The sequence below is a fragment of the Amblyomma maculatum genome, chromosome 3 (assembly GCF_055883805.1).
Source record: "Amblyomma maculatum isolate TAMU_Amacu chromosome 3, ASM5588380v1, whole genome shotgun sequence".
Taxonomy (NCBI): Eukaryota; Metazoa; Arthropoda; class Arachnida; order Ixodida; family Ixodidae; genus Amblyomma; species Amblyomma maculatum.
The window spans coordinates 54149695-54168363 of record NC_139346.1 but is presented as its reverse complement, the minus strand read 5'-3'; the positions used below and the strand labels follow the sequence as shown (position 1 = coordinate 54168363).

General features: G+C 47.3%; 1 protein-coding gene across 1 annotated transcript in view; it reads left to right on the top strand.

The window, feature by feature from the left end:
- The window catches only part of LOC146194777 (uncharacterized), a 127632-nt gene that overhangs the window by 46981 nt on the left and 61982 nt on the right, over positions 1-18669 (top strand). The window contains exons 4-5 of the mRNA XM_084596118.1: positions 14937-14984; positions 16701-16781. Coding sequence (XP_084452244.1) covers positions 14937-14984; positions 16701-16781 — 129 coding nt within the window. The remainder of the gene's footprint in view (positions 1-14936; positions 14985-16700; positions 16782-18669) is intronic.

The following is an 18669-nucleotide window of genomic DNA, read 5'->3' as shown; positions in this document are numbered from 1 at the left end:
TGTTTTGCGTGTTCGCAAACGCATTGTTTCTTCAAGCCAACCACGTACATAACATTTTCTAAAAAAAAATAGAAAGCCTCCCCATCTACCATCCACATTCTTGCGTAAATCCATACAGTTGGTGCATCGACAAATGCGCGCGTCATCTTTCCCCTCCCGTTCGCCACCTATGATCGAACAAAGGATGGTCGTTCGACCTTTTATATTTACTTCAAAATATTATATATTGTTGCGTCATGACTGATTAATAATGTCGAAGAGGCGGAGTTCCGAGCTTCTCTTCTATTCTGGCCAACTTTGGTTATAGATTAATCAAATTATGTTCAAGTTATCTAGCTGAAAATTATCTGACTAAATATATAGTTTTTATTTGTATTCAGTTGTTCGCTTTTGAGGTATGAGTAGATGTTTTTATAAAAATTCTCAACATCGGCCCAGGAAATGAAAATTTCCTAATTTGCAGGCCTTTATTTCAGAAAAGGTTCATGGTAGAGCAGCAATAATTCCACAATATGTTCTCAGCATAATTATCCGCAAACAGCTAAAACTCATATTTTTATGACATTTGAATACAAAGATACGATCGCGCTAATTTACAGAAAACAGCGAATATTGAAAATTTTTAGGCAAAAAAAAACAGTTTTAAGATTGTTCAAACTTTTTCCACCCATTCTACACTACCTCAGCTTTCAAAACCATTAAAAAACACCTTGCATAATTTTGTAGCGCAAGTAATTATGGCCACTTCGATAAAGCCTTTGTCCAATTATAGCGCACCGCGCAGTTCTGAAGATTCTACGGAATTTGTGAATTGTTCAAGGTTTTTAAATTTTGGCATATAATTTTGTAACAGGGAGAAATATATTTACAAAAGAGGATTAAATATATATACATTGAGGAACAGCCAAGGAGCCAGGCTACGAGGGCCCCCGTTCGACGCACTTCTTTTTCTTAATCTTCCACAAACGAACGCGCCACTTCGTCCTCATCATTCTCCAGCTATAACAATATTTCTTCGGTCATGTTTTGTCTCGACTTCGCGAATCGACGATGACAGACACGGCAATGAATGATTCAGAATCAATTTTGTGCGCGTCGAGGTTCTGATGCGCTGTGGCATCAGGCAACACACAGACGTTTTTCGCAATCACCTTCACCTTAACGCGGATTGCACAAAAAGACCATAACGTTCAATGAGCAAGCAACGTATTCCAAATCATTTTAGTAGAATGAAAGAATTGGAAAGGGCATGGAAAACTGCCTCATTAAAACAATGTTTCTGGGCTGCATTCGTTTTTTCGAATGACTCGACAGCGCACATTATTTTCATTCCTGTACAGTTTTTTTATTCCTTTGCCACCGCCTAGCGCGGCTGGAATAGTCAAACTCTAAACTAATAGGCGGAAAAAACTATTTTTGTTGTTTATTGCCGATATATATGTTGTGCGCCATATAAATGTACCGGGGCCTTCATGCTCGCAGTCTGCGCGAAAAACTCATTTTTTTACCACCGTGTGAATGCCCAAAACTAAAATGGTAACCTCGCGAGTCTTTCGGCTTTTCATTTTCATGAAAGTGATTGCCAGTGATTGCGTCCAGAAAGTACACACATCATATTCGGTCCTTTCTCCAGGTAAACAGACGATGCTGCGCGTAGTTCCTTATGGATAATACAAAAGCACTAGAACAAAAACATCGCTGAGAAAATGGTCATTTGTTCCTTCAACTCGAGGCAACGTTTCCCTTCTCGGCAATGAAAATGCTACCTTCTAATCACTAATTTAATGTCACATGATCATGCTATGGCGACACGGTTTCGTTTTGTATGCGCGTTCTCACTGACAACTGGATTTGCACTAGAGGTTAAGTAGATGCAGGGATGTAATCGGCGTCCAATACAGGCATATTGGTCGTGAGTGCTAGCCGGCCTGGGGTATACATATGTGGTCGCACGGTCGTGCTATCATCAGATATAATTGTGCGACAAACGTATGCGCCTGCGGCAAAATCTGCATGCATGCCAATAGCCTAAAACCGTAAACACATTTAGCTGACCCCCAAAAATGCGCCGCATATGAGCGCTCCGAACAGACGAATCCAGACAGCTGCAGCGGTGCGTGCTTGAATGCGTTATAGTAATTGTCGTCCCGTACGTGGTACTCTGAGGTCCGAACGATCGGCTGAAATGTTGTCGGAATTAAATGCCGCGGTTTGGCGTCCAGCGCACGTGTATTCAACCATAAAAATGTAGAATTTGTATTGATTGAATGGTCAACGGAAAATATTCACTTCGGTAGCCCATTAAAGCTGCGTTTTTAGGATGGCAATGACAATTGCGAGATCAGGGTGCAAAGTGGTCCATCGTGGGCAGTTTTCATACAGGGATAGCTAATATTGGAAAAACACAAGACAAATTGGTCCATTACAGCCAGTTTAAAAAAAAACGAGACGGTCAACGGCGGAAGAACACAGGACACCTTGTTACAATGTAGCCAGTTTTAAAAACTGAACGGGCAACGCCGGAACAACACAGGACAGCATGGTCCATTGTAGCCAGTTTTAAAAAAGGAATGGCAAACGACGGCGGAACATAGGACAACTTGGTCCATTGTAGCCAGCTTTAAAAAACTGAACATCCAATACTGGAAGAACAGAGGATAACATTGTCCATTGTAGCCATGTTTAAAAACCGGAACCTCCAATGCTGGAACAACACAGGACAACTTGGTCCATTGTAGCCAGTTTTAAAAAACGGAAAACCCAACGACGGAGGAACGCAGGACAACTTGGCCCATTATAGCCAGTTTTAAAACCCGGTGCGGCCATATTGGAGAAACAATGGCAATCTCGGTCCAATATAGACACTCTATATGTACGGCAGCGCCAATATCGGGAACTCACTGTACATCTTGGCCCAAGCTAGCCAGTGCTGGCTATTGGCAGTGCCAACACTGGGAGAGCATTGGCTAGCCTGGGCCATTGTTGGACATGGTGTTGACTGGCATGTCCTATGTTGGGAGCATGCTGGTTAGGCTGGCCCACTGTGGGGCCGCTGTTTGCCATCGTACTTACAACATTGGCCCAATACTTTGTGCTGCCTGGGAACACCGGAAGCATTAACCAAGTGACCAAGCACTTTGATTTCCCGATGGCCGAAACTGCATTTCTTTGAGTTGAGTTGAAGGCCGGCGCGACGGAATAGCTCGAGAATGGTAGAAAGGCGAGAGAGGTGGCTGTCAAAAGTGGACGAGAAAACAATGATGTCGTCTGAGTAACAAAAACAAGTCGTCCACTTGAAGCCGCGCAGCAATGAGTCCATCATCCGTTCGAAAGTTGCAGGGGCGTTACATAGGCCAAAAGGCATGACTTTAAATTGATAGAGGCCGTCAGGGGTGATGAACGCTGTCTTTTCACGGTCTCTCTCGTCGACAGAAATCTGCCAGTAGCCGGAACGAAGTTCGATGGATGAAAAGTAGCTGGCTCCGTGCAAACTATCAAGCGCGTCGTCGATGCGCGGAAGAGGATATACATCTTTTTTGGTTATCTTATTCAAATGACGGTAGTCAACGCAGAATCTCCAACTGTTATCCTTCTTCTTGACCAGCACGACAGGGGATGCCCAGGGGCTACTGGAAGGCTCGATTATGTCGTTCGTTAACATCTTTTCGACCTCCGTTTGAATGACGCGTCGCTCGGCAAGCGAAACACGATAGGGCCGCCTGTGGATCGGACTGGCGTCCCCGGTGTCAATGCATTGGGTTACAACTGTCGTTTGACCCAATGGGCGGGTGCCGAAGTCAAAAAGGTCACTGTAGGTAAACAAAAGCTTGTGTAAATCAGCGGCGAATTCAGGTTGCAGATCAGCTGATATCATGCTGTCAAGCGGATCAGGGCGCGATGTGGACGACGAGGGGGTGTTGGCAGGGACGGCAGTTGTATGATCTGTAGACAGAGCTGAAATGGCACAATCGGTCATCGGGGACAGCGAAGCTAATGAAATTCCCTCGGGCAGAACTTGAGTTGAAAAGCTGAAGTTGAGGACTGGGAGAGTGGTGCGGTTTTGGGAGATGTGCACAATTAGATGAGGAAGGATGACGTGCCGCTGCAGTATGACATCAGTAATAGGACAAGCGAGATAGTCGCCATCTGGGAAGGGTGGGAATGGCGACATAGGGACGTAAACGGCAGTTTCTGGAGGAAGGCGGCTAAACTGTGCTGATCGAAGTCGAGGTGAGCAGGAGGGGTCTTCAGAGCAGAGCGGGAGGTCCAAGCGAAGTAGGCCACTAGAGCAGTCGATAAGGGCAGAGTGGGATGTTAAGAAATCGATGCCAAGGATAACGTCGTGGGGGCATTCATGTAGGACGGTGAACAACACTGGGGCATGACGGTCAGCAGTTGTAACTCGCGCCGTACACATGCCAACCACGGCATCAGGGCTGCCATTGGCGACGCGAACTGTGGACGAGACGGCTGGCGTAAGGACTTTCTTGAGGCGACGACGAAATGAGGAGCTTAGAACGGACAGTTGGGCGCCTGTATCAATTAGAGCAGAAACGGGAACTCCATCCACAAGGACGTCGATACGGTTATTTTGTAGGGCAGGGGTCAACAGAGGCTTTTCAGTCCGGGTCATAAATGCAGCGTCACCTCCGGGAGCTGCATTGGCTAGTTTTCCGGTAAGTGGCCAGAGTAGGACGTTGGCGAACTGCGGCGAGGATGAGGAGAACGCGAACGTCGTGCTTGCGGGGATGGTGAACGGTTGGCAGGACGGACAGTGGAACCGGGGTCAGCAAGGGTCTGGTCGGGGCGAGGTGGGGAATAGCGAGGGGCATAGTCTCCGCGGCGGTCAACGTAGGTGTACTGACGAGATGGCGTGTACCAGCGACTACGGCAGTGGCGGGAAATGTGGCCAACGCGAGAACAAGTAAAACAGATGGGGCGATTGTCGTGGGTACGCCATTCATTTGGGTTGCGGTAACGATATCGGGGCGAGAAACCGGCGTTGGTTGAGGTGGCAGCAATTACTGGAGGGGCAGGTCCTGAATCCGTGGTGTCGGTGGTGCTGGTAGAAGGGAGGCCCATATTCGCAACCTCTTGGCGAACAACAGCCTTAATAAGTGATATGGTAGCCAGGGTGTTGTCGGGTGTATGCGACAGCGAGGCCGCGGGAGTCATTGCCTCAATCTCTTGGCGGACAATGCGTGTCAAAGTGCTGTCGTTCGCAGGCGGTCGAAGAGTCGGGATATCGATACAGGAGGAGCTAGCAGCCGTGTTCGGCAGCCGGTCGAAACGGTGATATATGCGCCTGTGTTTCGCCTGCTCGAAACGTCGGCACACCTGCAGCACAGAGTCCACTGTGGAGCAATCCCTGCACAACAGGAGGTTGAAGGCATCGTCGGCAATGCCTTTTACTATATGGCCGACTTTATCCTCCTCAGGCATGCCTTGGTCGACTTTGCGGCATAGAGACAGGACGTCTTGGATGTAAGTGAGATATGACTCCGTAGACGTTTGGGCCCGAGAGGCGAGCGCTTTTTTGGCGGCAATGTGGCGGCCAATAGGCTTTCCGAATAGGTCGTGCAGCTTTTGTTTGCAAATATCCCAAGATGTTAGCTCGTCTTCGTGGGTTTTAAACCACACCCGCGCGGTCCCAGCCAAGTAAAATATTACATTCGCGAGCATGAGTGTGGCATCCCACCTGTTGTGCTTGCTCACGCGCTCGTATAGGGCTAGCCAGTCGTCCACGTACACGTCGTCGGTCCCGCAGAAGGTTCCGGGGTCACGGGGGTGGGCCATTACAACAGCAGGGGCGGCGGCTGTAGAGGTAGAGGCGTCGGTAGTCATCGTGGTAGTTCCGATGTGGCGGCCGCTGCGGAGATCCAGCTTGTGACAGGGGATCGAATAGATTAACCTCCACCAAGAGATGTTACGTGGAAGATTTACAGTCCCAAAGCTGTCCGCACAACTAACGTTGATGGGGGCACCGGTTTCACAACACTCAGCGTCGTCGTCTTCTCGGAGTCTGTTGCACTTCTTCATCCTCATCACGAACAGCGAATACAGCTAAGTAACAATATTATGAAATTGTGCAAGATTGTAAGCCCTCGAATGTACGAGGAAGACAAAGTGGGGCACTTGCTCAAAGGTATCGCTGTAGATGTCTATAATTTTCTTATCAGCAAAGATAATTTGTACTCTACAGCTGACTTCATCAGGCACTGCCGCACTTTCGAAACCTTGAAGTTGCGTCGCATCACTCCTATATTTGGGCGACTGGCCAACGTCACATCTGTTGCGAGCATTGATGTCAGTGCTCCGGAGTCCATGGCTGATCTAATACGCCGGATCGCGCGGGAAGAATTACTGCGTGACAAATATTCGGCGTGGCGGAACGAACACCAGTGTGACGGTTGCGCGCTGCAAGCAGAACCCGCGACCCCATCAACTTTCTGGATTCCGGCTTTAAATGCGTTACGCTTTGGCGAGAGCAGAACCCACGACCCCATCAACTTCCCGAATTCCGGCTTTAAATGCGTTACGCTTTGGCGAGAGCAGAATGATTTAAGCACTTCTCAGCCACGGATGGGCCGAAGGACCACCCACACACGCCAGGTGGTTCTTCAGCAACGCAGTCCCGATTACTACCGGCAACCAGAACGTGTTTCCACCCGCATTTACTCAGACCGGTGGCGCCAGCAACCTGCGTGTTATAGATGTGGTATGACCGGACGCATCTCCCGGTATTGCCGTCGGCGGGGCCTGCTACCACAAGATTATCGCCCGCTACCCAACGTTCCTGATCATTACGACACTAAATTTTATCCGACACCGGCTCTGGATACATACCCCTCTGCACAGATGCGAAGCGGATCGCCTGCTTCGAACCGCAGCTTGACGCCGTCAACCCAAAGACAGCGACAATCACCGTCTCCTCGGCGCCGTTCTTCCGCTTCGGGAAACTAGAAGACGCGGCCGATGGGGGCGAGGTCGTCGGAAAACCAACGTTCCTAATACCTCTACCTGTGTTTATGTTAAATAACAAACTCAAAGTATCCATCGACGGCATCCACACTATGGCACTATTTGACACTGAAGCAAGTCTCTGTTATGAGTTTAGCACTCAAGAATCAATTAGGACATAAAGTGATCAAACTCAAAGTATCCATTGACGGCATCCACACTATGGCACTATATGACACTGAAGCAAATCTCTGTTATGAGTTTAGCATTCAAGAATCAATTAGGACATAAAGTGATGTTTAGCGTGAATCAAGCTGTGGTATTTCGTGGTGTTGGCGGTGAACCATTGGTGCCTTTGGGTGTGTGCTATGCGAAAGTTGTGATTGGTGGCCTAGCGTTTCGAACTGAATTTACGGTGTTCACTTGTTCCACGCATGAAGTAATTTTAGGTATTAACTTTTTGCAACAGGGTGGTGCAACGTTAGACCGCCATAGTGGACAGATCTCGCCTTATGCCGCGTTGATGTCGGCTCTTGTAGAAACATCGTCGCTCGATTTAGGAGCATTTTCTATGTCTGAAGATACAGTTGTACCTGCGATATCTGAGAATTCATTCAAGTTATTTCATCTACGAATGTATGCGAGGATTTCGACGCCATAGTGGAACCTACAACACTGGCCTGTGCAAAGAAGAGTGTCTTGGCGCCTCGTTGCATAGTTTCAGTCACCAGAGGCCACACCTTGCTGTGGACTGTAAACTATTCATACGAGCCAGCCGTGTTGCCCGTGGCATGAGGCTCGCTCATTACGAGGGAGGTGTGTCGAATTCCGTGGCGGAACAAAGCAACCATGCTCCTGAAGAGAAAACATCCCATTTTGCAGTCTCGAAACCAGGCAATCATAAACACATCTTTGCGAGCACAGGAGCGCCGAATTTCGAATGACCTGCTTTCCAAGCAGGTTTCGGTTTTCGACTTCCCCAGAGGTTATCAGCCACCGATTCCAAATTCTCGCATCCATCATTCGATTGATACTGGTATCTCTCGCCCGATGAGACAGAAGCCCTATCGTGTGATCAGACAGAAGCCCTACCGAACGTCAGCTTATTGCCGAACAAGTTCATGACATGCTCCAACGTGGCGTTATTTAGGAATCTTCGAGTCCTTGGGCGACTCCAGTTATTCTCGTTACAAAGAAAGACAACACATGGCGCTCCTGTGTGGACTATCATCGCCTTAACGCCGTCGCCAAAAAGATATATATCGACTTCCACGTTTTTACGATGCCATCAACTGTCTTCATTCGGCGTCACACATAATTCTCTTCGGTAGACTTGAGATTCTGGTACTGGCAGATACCGATGAGCTCAAGCGACACAGAAAAGATGGAATTTGTGAGACCCGATGGTCTCTATGAGTTTAACGTAATGCCCTTTGGATTGTGCAATGCGCCTGCCAAGTACGAACGATTCATGGACACCACTCTGCGGGGACTCAATTGGAAAAATTGTTTGTGCCATTTGGACGACGGTGGAATCGTTGGCAAGACCTTTCAGGAACAGAATAGTCGCCAAGCAATCGGTCTTGATTGCATTGAGAGAACAGGCCTCGTCCTCAACTCTAAAAGTGCAACTTTCATGAACTCAAAACAATTGTTCGTGGCCACTTGGTCGATAGTCGATAAGGATGGTGCTCGGCTGGATCCTCAGAAGATTGCGGCTGTAACCAGCTTTACAGCACCGAAATCAGTGAAGCAGCTTCGGAGCTTTTTAGAACTGTGTTCATATTTTCGTCGTTTTGTGTCCAAATTCGCTGACATCGCATACTCGCTCACGTGCCTTTTGCACAAATATGCACCGTTCAATTGGACAACTGACTGCGACTCTGCCTTCAGCCACCTCCAATTCCTTCTGACATCAGGACCTATCCTACGTCACTTCTGTCCTTCTGCCCCCATCGAAGTTCACACCGATGCTAGTGGCGTGGGCGTTGGCGCAGTGCTCATCCAGCGTCCTGCACCGATCAGCTCGTGATAGCTTATGATAGTCGTTCGTTGACCAAGGCAGAGCGTAACTGCACCATTACTAAACAAGAGTACCTCGCAGTGGTTTTTGCGGTGCAACGATTTCGTTCCTACCTATAAGGCAATGTTTTTACCATCGTCACTGACCACCATTCGCTCTGTTGGCTCGTAAATCTGCGTTACCCTTGCGGACGGCTCGCTCGATGGACATTGTGGTTACAAGAGTTAAACTTCACTGTGGCATACAAAAGCGGTCTTCAACATGCTGACGCTGACTGTCACGCTTACCGCTTTCGTCAACTGGTAGTGACGATGACAACTTTGATGACTACCTGGCGCCCATCTCTGCAACGTTTCCTGACCCTCGACTGTTTGAGGCAGAACAACGCAACAATCAGACTCTGGCACCGCTCTTTGCCGCTTAAGGTTCAAGAGATGCGCGTTTCTGCGTTCGTGCTGGCCTTCTTTACAAGAATTTCAACCCCGGAGGTGCACACTTTCTTCTCGTCGTGCCGGAAAACCTCCATATTCCCGTTGTTGGAATGATGCACGACGATACAACGTCGGGCCACTTGGGTGTCGCCCGAACCCTTCATCGCACACATGAACGCTTTTACTGGCCAAAAATGTGTCAAGCTATTCAGCGCTAGTTGTGTCAAGTGCCAGCAGTACAAGCTCCCTTCTTCCCGTCCACCGGGACCGTTGCACCCTATTGCGCCTCCGAGCGCACCCTTTGAGCAGGTGGGCATCGACCTCTTGGGTCGTCTTCCGCGATCTTCGAACGGGAACCGGTTGATAGTAGTATGTGTTGACCATCTCGCTCGATAATCCGAAACAGCCACAATTATACCCTCAGCCACTGCTTACGAAGTATCCCTATTTTTTCTGCGATTTCTCGTCCTGCGTCATGGCCCTCCTCGAGTTCTGATCAGTGACTGTGGGCGCCAATTTACTGCTGAAGTTATCGAAGAACTCCTTCGTCTATGCACCTGCGATTACCGTCACACAACGCCGTATCACCCGAAATCGAATGGACTTGTTGAACACACCAACCGCACTTTGACAACTATGTTGGCGATATACGTGGTCCCTGATCACAAGAACTGGGATGACATCCTCCCTTTCGTTACATACGCGTATAACAAAGCACATCGTGAGACGACTGGCTACAGTCCGTTTTACCTCCTGTATGCTCGAGTTCCCCGCAGCTGTCTTGATACCATCCTTTCTTTCTCCCTCCACAACGAGCCTTCTATCGCCACCACTTTATGTTGAGCCGAAGAAGCTCGCCGTGTTGCCCGCCTCCGCATACTGTACTCACAGGAACGTTCAAAGGAGCGTTATGACAACCGGCGCCCAGATTTCTCTTATGAGCCCGGTGATTTAGTGTTGCTGTGGACGCCGCTGCGCAAGCGTGGTTTAGCCCAGAAGCTACCGTTTCGCTATGGCGGCCCTTTTGTCGTTTGGAGCGCCTGAGTGACGTAAAATATGCAACGAAAGTGGCCGATGCTCACGCCGGACTCAGGTGGTACATGTCGCTCGGCTAAAAAAGTTCCATCGCCGGCACCTTCCTTAAACGCCTTGTCCTGGGGGAAGTGTCACGTGCTTCGGGGCGTCAGAAAGAAGCTGGGGAGAAGCAAAAGAAACAGAAGACACAACGGTGCGTGCTGGTGCTCCTTGGGGGACTCGCAGCGCTTTAGACGACAAATAAACACCCCCGTTATGTACTGAGTACGTAACTATATTACTACGCAAATAAACATTTCTGTTTCCAGTTCCAGTCTAAAACACTTTGTTAGTACGGATACCTCAATGCGCCATCAAGACGGCTACGACTAGACACCATCGATATGACTGTTGCTTAGGCTTCAGTAGCGCACGGCACGTGCAGATGCCATGCGACTGTAGTCGCAGTTTTAACTTAAGGAAGTGGCCATGTCACATTGTGATCTAACGGTGATTTACAATACTTGCAAGCATCTGAGAATCATGACAGAGGGGCTGATTTGATTCCAATCTAAGTTGCTTAGTCTCATGCGCAAAACCATCTGCATGTAGTCCCAAATAAGCCATTCACTTTTAACTTTTATCAGAACAAGGTGAGGGTGGGAATGAGCAATGAATTGAAAACTCTAGAAAAGACACTTGAGTTCGCCTTTTAAGGTTATAAGGCGACAGTGCTCTTGACTCATCTCTGCGGCTCCCATGGCAGAACCTTTCTTCGAGGACATGCACTTCGCTGCCCGCTTATTCGTTAATACATCGGCGTGTATTAGTATAGCCACCGCATATGCTTTAGCATACAAATAAATGCTAGCTGAGTATTAAAAAGCCTACGCATTGTTTGCCTTCAAGGGGAGAGGGTAGCATGTCGAACAGAAACCAAGGTTTCCGAGGCGTTTGATTAAAATCTCACCTTCTCTTTAAAATTAAGCTGCCATATTCTGTTAGCATTACCCTGACTTCAAAGTCCTGTGCCGTATGTCCCAGCCAATATCACCAGCTGGCTATCACAGCCTCGCCCTCAATTTTTACTCACCACACCTATCACTTTGGAGGTTCTACAGAACGTGGCCTCTGCCACAATTATGGTAAAACTTGGCACATAGAAAGTTGTAGCAATACCACTCTGTCTAACGCCTTGCAAACGTTAAACTTACGTAGTTAAAGCAAAACGTAAGAAGTAACCACATCTAGTGGGTAATAATTGTCATCGATAAGTATGGAATCCATCTAAATGCAGTCCATGTTCCAAACAGCCACTTCTTGCATTTAATGCCGAATCGCTGCCTAAACTCACACTTGCCGGCTTGTGCGGTGTATATAAATCATGTGGCTTCGCCGAGTTTTCAGGCGTTTCAACTCTGGTTTATTCTTAAAGCATAAGGGCGAGATCAGAATTGAACTATAAGGATCTGTATTGTGAATTTGATGAAAGTACATTTTTACTAGTTGGTTCAAAGCGAGCTTTTACGTATATTTCATGCTGATGTTCCTTGAAACATTGTAATAGGTTTTCACCCTATGACCTTATCTAGAAGATAATAGACAAATATAATTGTATAATAATTACACGAATGCCCATGTGCCTGTGTCTAAGCGGGGACTCATAAGCTTAGTCGATAGATGAGGGCGATGAAGCTCACGTCAGAGCCTTTAACTAAGCACCTAAGCAAATTTCCTTTGCTGTCGTTCTGCATTGATATAAAATCACGCAGCGCGCCTACTAGCCCCACCAAGACGTTTTTGAAAGTAGTTTAATAAAAAAGCGCTGTTTTATGTATCCATTTGCACAAAATTGCGATCTACTGTTTTCAAGCGGCCTTGAAATTGTGGACTAGTGAGGACCGAGAGGCGAAGTATCATTCACAAAACTCTTATTGTAATGATAACGGAAAATCTCAGTCAACCAACAAAACACTGTAAACAAATGGCCTGGATATGTTTTTCAAGCTAGGAAATCATCGGTGCATTTTAGTAACTTCTTTCAGTTTAAAAGATAACATGACTTGGAGACCCTGGAGGGACGATAGAGGGGAGAGGTGATAGCTACAAAGAAGTCGAGCAGCGTATGATTCGACTTTTTAAACGCCTGAATCCGCCGCGCGAGGATGTGGCGTCATCATGCGGGAGCAGGCGAGAAACACATTGGACGGCAGTGTAGCAGACGACGCGAAAGGGCACCAGACGAAACGGCCTCGCCAACGTAGGTAGAAAGCGAAAGCTTCCCCCCTTTTTTGGCCTCGGAGCGGAAAGTAGTGAAAGTGATTGCAGCATATCATGTTCACGCAGTATGGGGAAAGGTAGAGCGTTTTCACAATCCACTCATAACACGCGTACGCATATACTATCTGCGCATTGTAAGAGCGTGTAACGCGGGCCGTGTTCGACGCGACAGAATGAGACGCTCTCAGCGTGCAGGTTTTCGGCAGACAGGAGAGCGCGGGGGCAGAAAGAAAGAGAGAGAGGGGGATCTCAAAAGGCAAAGCAGCCAGAGGTTTGTTGATGCTGCATAGCTAGGTAGAATCGTCTCCTGTGACTTCGAGCGGCGCATATTTCCGGGGTGTCTTGAGTTACCGAGCACAATGCGGTCACCGCGGCGCCGGCATCGTGCAATGGGCGTCGCTTCCTCCTCGCGTCATCTACAAGCGTACGAAGCTCGGCAGAGAGGCACATATACACACCCTCTGAAAAGGGCATTGTCCCGGCCGGAATGCACACCTTCAGGAAACGTGCTGCATTTTTCTGGCAACGGATGATTCAGCGCTGTAGCCGGTTTCTGCCCTCAGGGGTAAGAACGGATGTGGTCGTAGTGGTGAAAAGGTTCTCGGTGCGCAGAGAATGGTCATATTTGTTGTGAAAGGATCCACAACGTTCCTTTCTGCCTCCGCCGCAATTTCTGCGGAATCAACAACTTGGTGACACATGTGCATCTTCTACATATCTGATGCGCATCTCGGTCAGGAACCAACCCTGTTCTAGGTCCAGAGCGATCCACTCTGCTAGTGAACGAGCATGAACCCTCCAGGAGACTCATTAATTTTGCCGGGCGGTTTCCTTGCCGTTGCAAACGGTTGGACGAAGACGACGATCATCAATCTCCTTAACGAAGTGCATCTGATTGCGCACACCAAAGGAACAAAATCCGGATTCTTTGTCTTGCACGAAGGAGAGCCTCTAATTTAAAAAAAAAATACTGTGCGTCGTGCAAGAGTGTCAAGTGCGTGATATGCTCCGAGCGGCAAAAATATAGATACTACAGGTATGTATGCATCTAAACGAAATATGCATGATGAAAAGTACCTAATAGAGTTTTCACCCAGACTGTAGTGCACCAGTGATAGCTGCGATGAGGATTTCTTCGGTGCGTGATTGGTTTAGTTTCACCGGGGCCTTAAGGCGCTGTATTTTGTCCTTTTTTTTTCTTTATGTGCGAAAGGGCTACGTAGCTTAGATATCACAGACGGCTATGTGCGCTAGGCCGTAATATTTAGCATGTTTTATCGTGACTGCCACCTCACTAACAAAAAAAAAAAAAAAATAGGGCGTTTTAATGCACAGCCGTTCGCAAGCCTCTTGACCAGCTCAACCACTCGGCTTGTGAACGGCGGTGCATCACAACAAACGCCCAAATTTTTTTCTTCTATTCCGTCAGGCGGCAGTAGCAATAAAACATTCTAAATATTACGGTCTAGCGCACACAGCCACCTGCGATATCTGCGCTACCCGGCCCCTTCGCACATAAAGAAAACAAACGACAAAATACATCGCCATCAGACGCGCTGAACAAATGCTATTGGGGCTATCACAGGTGGGTTACAGGCTTGGTGCAAACTCCGGTAGATACTTTACATCATGCACATTTCCTTTAGATGCATATACATACCTGTAACGAAGTGTTTTTCGCACAGTCAAGAGTACGCAGTCGGTTGCTGAGGTTAAAAATAGTTAAATTGGTTCACAGGAAGGGAAAGGCGCGGTAACTGTCACACTTGCTCTGTGGACACCCGAACCGCGCCTTGCTGAGGTCGGCCGTTCACATCTTGACGCTTGGTGGCCCTAATTGAAGCTTCACGTCGTTGTTGGCCGCGGCTCAGCGATGGAAACCTGAAAAACCGTGTCTTGCATCGTGGCATGCTTAGAGAGTGGCAACCGTACGCGGCAGATGTGGTTGGCATCGCTTTGCCAAGCCTGTGACGGCCACCGTGCCGCCAGCCCCCTGCACTGGCGGCACTGGCGGCGCCGAGAAACGCCGTCGACGCCGTCCAATGTGTTTCCAATGGTCGCCGCTATGTCTTGGCGCATGCGCAGAAATCTCGCGCAAAAGACGGATTCCCAAAATGTGGAGGCTGAAAATTTGGCCCTAGGTTTCAATTTAAGCAATGCCCTAGTATTATACTAAATATGTAACATGTAACATGTAACAAATTAATGACAAACAATTACATTTCTAGGTTCTTCTTATGGCACCATGACGCATTACTCTGCCTTGGGAGAGAGAGGTAAGTGTCTTGTTTTTCGCGCATAGTACAGACCCCTCAAGCAACATACCACTTGTGTTTTCAAAAGTCAGTCGAAGATTATTTCTCTGGCAATATTCTATTTGCCTCTTAATTTTTATTTACTGATTACCGTGTACAATGAAATAGCTTTAAGGATCACCGATGTAAAACATAATTAAGGGCAAAACCTGGAATCTGCGCCTCAATTCATATAGAAACTAATATAAACTCCCTTGCCTCTAATACTGCATTTCTACAGTGTGTACAACCAACATTCCCGCTTTCAGTGCAAATCACGATAGGTAAATATGAACAGATGGAAGGTTGTTCAAACTCGGCCCCATTCCTCAATACTCACATTGAAAGGCAGAATGCAGTTGACAGAAATAGACCCTATGACACGCGTCTTCAAGCTAAAGATGACAAAATTACATATAACCTAATAGATATGCAGGAAATAAAAAAATCGACAATTTTCACACGTCTCAGAAAGCGTACAATTTATACTCAAGTATGTGCAAGCACTTAGGTTCCACAATCGCATTCAATGCCAGTGCGAAAATTACATGCTGAATAATTGCAATATAACAATAAATAACCGCTAGGGTACGATACTGAATGCTTGCACGAGGGGTAGATATTCGTACTAGAAATATACTTTTCAATACTGAAGGGTAATCCATCGCTGTTTTCGACAATAATCCTCAGTTAGTTGGGTATTGTCTTCGTTAAAATTCTTAATAATAAAGACAGCTGATTTGGCAATATCTTAGCAGCATATGCATTTATTGAATAAGGTACTTTCTAAGTTTACAATCTGATGTTTCTGGCGTTGCAACATTTTGATGATATATCTCTAAGTGCAAGCGTCTAGCCTCGATAACGATAAGATGTAAGTGTTTATTTTGTGATCTGAGTATATTACAACTGAGCCTGGCTTTTATACCCTCGTGACGCCGAATGTTCTATTTCGCAAATATTTAATAATGACAGTGAACTTTTGCACTCAAAGCCGTGTTTCAGTATAGCCTGCACGTTCAAGTATCCTAGTTGTATGTTAATCATGAAATAAAATTAACGCCAAAGGTAACCAATATCTCGCTTCGCAAAAGTTGTGATTTCATTTTTCCTAACCCTGTAACAATGACCGTTCTTAATTTACATTTTTCATTGGTTTGTTGAAGTAAAAACCACTAAGCTATAAATCCGAAGTATGACTCCAAGTGTTATTGACGTTTTTTTTTTAGCTTCTACAAAAAGCTTGTTGTGTGGGCCACAATAACTGTCCAAAAAAAACTAATCTTCCGCCCTGGATGCTGCAGTGGTTCAGGCGCACGACTACTGTGCTCAAGGGTGGTGGATGGAAGCTCGGTAAACGCGGTCCCCTTTTGATGCAGGTAAACATCTAGGCGTCCGTGTGTTGCGATGTCAGTCCATGTTAAAGAACCGTAAGTAGCCGATGATTCAAGACCCGTGAATGACTGGAGGTCTCAAAGCAGTAGTCGCTTTGAGACGTTAAACCCGTTAAACCAACCAAACAAGATACTAATTCACAATTTGATTCAGGTTATATATTTCTTATCCAGAGACATTCCTTAGGTAAAAAGTAAAATTCTAATGAGGCGTGTCCCCTTTCGTAGTACCATATGGGGGAAGATATAGGTCTAGCTTTTTATGCATTGAAGCGAGCACAAAATAACAGCATAAATTTTACAGTGCCTTCGGAAGGTGCGAAAGTGGATGCAAATGGCCACTATATTACTGCAGTCCGCTACGTCCGCTCTGCCTGCAAAAAAGGTACGTGAACTGCTAGAACTCTCTTTATGGTTTTGTAAAGGCGCACAATTTAAGAACGCCAACGTACTTGAAACTTTTGAATCACAACATGTAGCCATGGGTGTAAGAAAAGTATGCAGGGCTGATGTCAATTTGCTTAAAGTACTGGTGAGGAGCCATGCTGTATACACCGAATGTAGTGTACTCCTCTATATTGTGCATCTCAATATTATATCTAAGCGTCCCATATTCGGATCGATCGTTGCTGTTTTATCTGCGTAAGTTAGCCTGTTTGCCCAATTACCGGTCCACTTCTCCCCTGATGTCTCGCCAGGCAACCTTTTATTCGCCACAAAAGCATTTTGTTTGAAAAAAGGAATGAGCTAGATGCTTAGTACACAACAAGATCAATTACAAATAAATATGGGCAGCAATAAAAATGCCTTTTAGACGCGCGAAACGGGAGGAACAAACGTATTGGCACGCGACTCAAAATTAGTTTGTCTTGTACACAGTACTCCTTTTCACTTCGTTGTGATGCTGTGCTTAAGCGATGAACAAATAGTCAACGTTTAAATCGCGGTACATTCCTAACAAGATAAGAACAAAACGCAGTGAATGAATATGTGCATGTTCACATGAGACTCCGTGCCGTAAGTGAAACACCAGCCTATTGTTCATCAGATAACCCTAATAAATATTGTACTACAGTCGATTCCGGATATGTTGAACTCTTAGTGGATCGTGAAATATTTAAATATAACGTAATTTAGTATTCAACGGAAGCAAATGGAGGAGCTTCGGTGTAACCTGGAAGCTTGCATCCGGTGTACGCGCGCTATCGGTACGCTTACTCCGTGATAAGCGTCCCACCAGCATACTGGCAGCCCACCACTCGCCATGGCTACAGCTTTTCGCCAGGCGCACGCGTCGTACGTGCGGCACATGGAACTCTGTGAAGAACATGTGTGTGAGTGGGGAGAATTTGATAAAAGATGAAGAAGGAAAACCACGCTTGGAGAAAGAAGAAGAGAAAAACGTGGAGGTTGGCTCGAGGAGCGCGAGGCACGAGCAGGAGAGAACAGGCGAGCAGCGGAGCCGATCGGTTGTGCACTGAGCTCGGAGCGGTGCGTCTTCTGCCAGGCCTGACCCGGGGATCCAGACCTAGGGCCTACCGGCCGCATCCTGTCCTGTTCCTCTTGCTGTCCCAGGCGATCGGGCCCGGGAGCACCACAACAGCTTCAGCTCATCGCCGCTGCTTTAAAGCCAGTTCGTCACAGGCACGGGCGTTCGGCGCCGTGCTGGGCCCAGGCACGTCGGGGAGACTTGCCTCATCGGCCATGGAACGGCAACCCGAGGCCTCGTGCCTCCACTGGGCCCCGTCCGGTGGCCTAGCCTTTCGGTAAGCCTGCCGAGGCTCTACGTCAGCGACCTACGACGCCTGACCAACCGGAGCGTATACACCGACTTTCCTGCCTACCCAACGAACTGGTGACTGTAGACAATTTTGTGTTTAGTCTTCGTCCTACTTGCTCGTCCTACTCTCGTCCCATCCATGTGTGTACATAAAATTATTCGTCGTGAAATTGGTCGGTCTGGTCATCTATTTAGATTGCTGTCTCTGAATAAGCCACAGAACAAGGTGGCCAGAAGATTTAAAGAAAAGAACCTCACAATTTTGGCGTCCATGACAGGACCAGGCCGGCCAAGCAACATTTTCCCGCGGCTAGAGATTGGAGAAAAATGAGTGCACTAGAGTTGCGCGAGTGGGTTGAGAAAGAATTGCAAAAGGCAAGGGTAGACAAAGCTGCAGAACGCGAAGAGTGAGCTGCAGAACGTGAAGCGATAATAGGACTCTAGGTGGTAAACTCAAGATGAGCCCGAGTCAGGGCTGTCTATGGAATGCCGC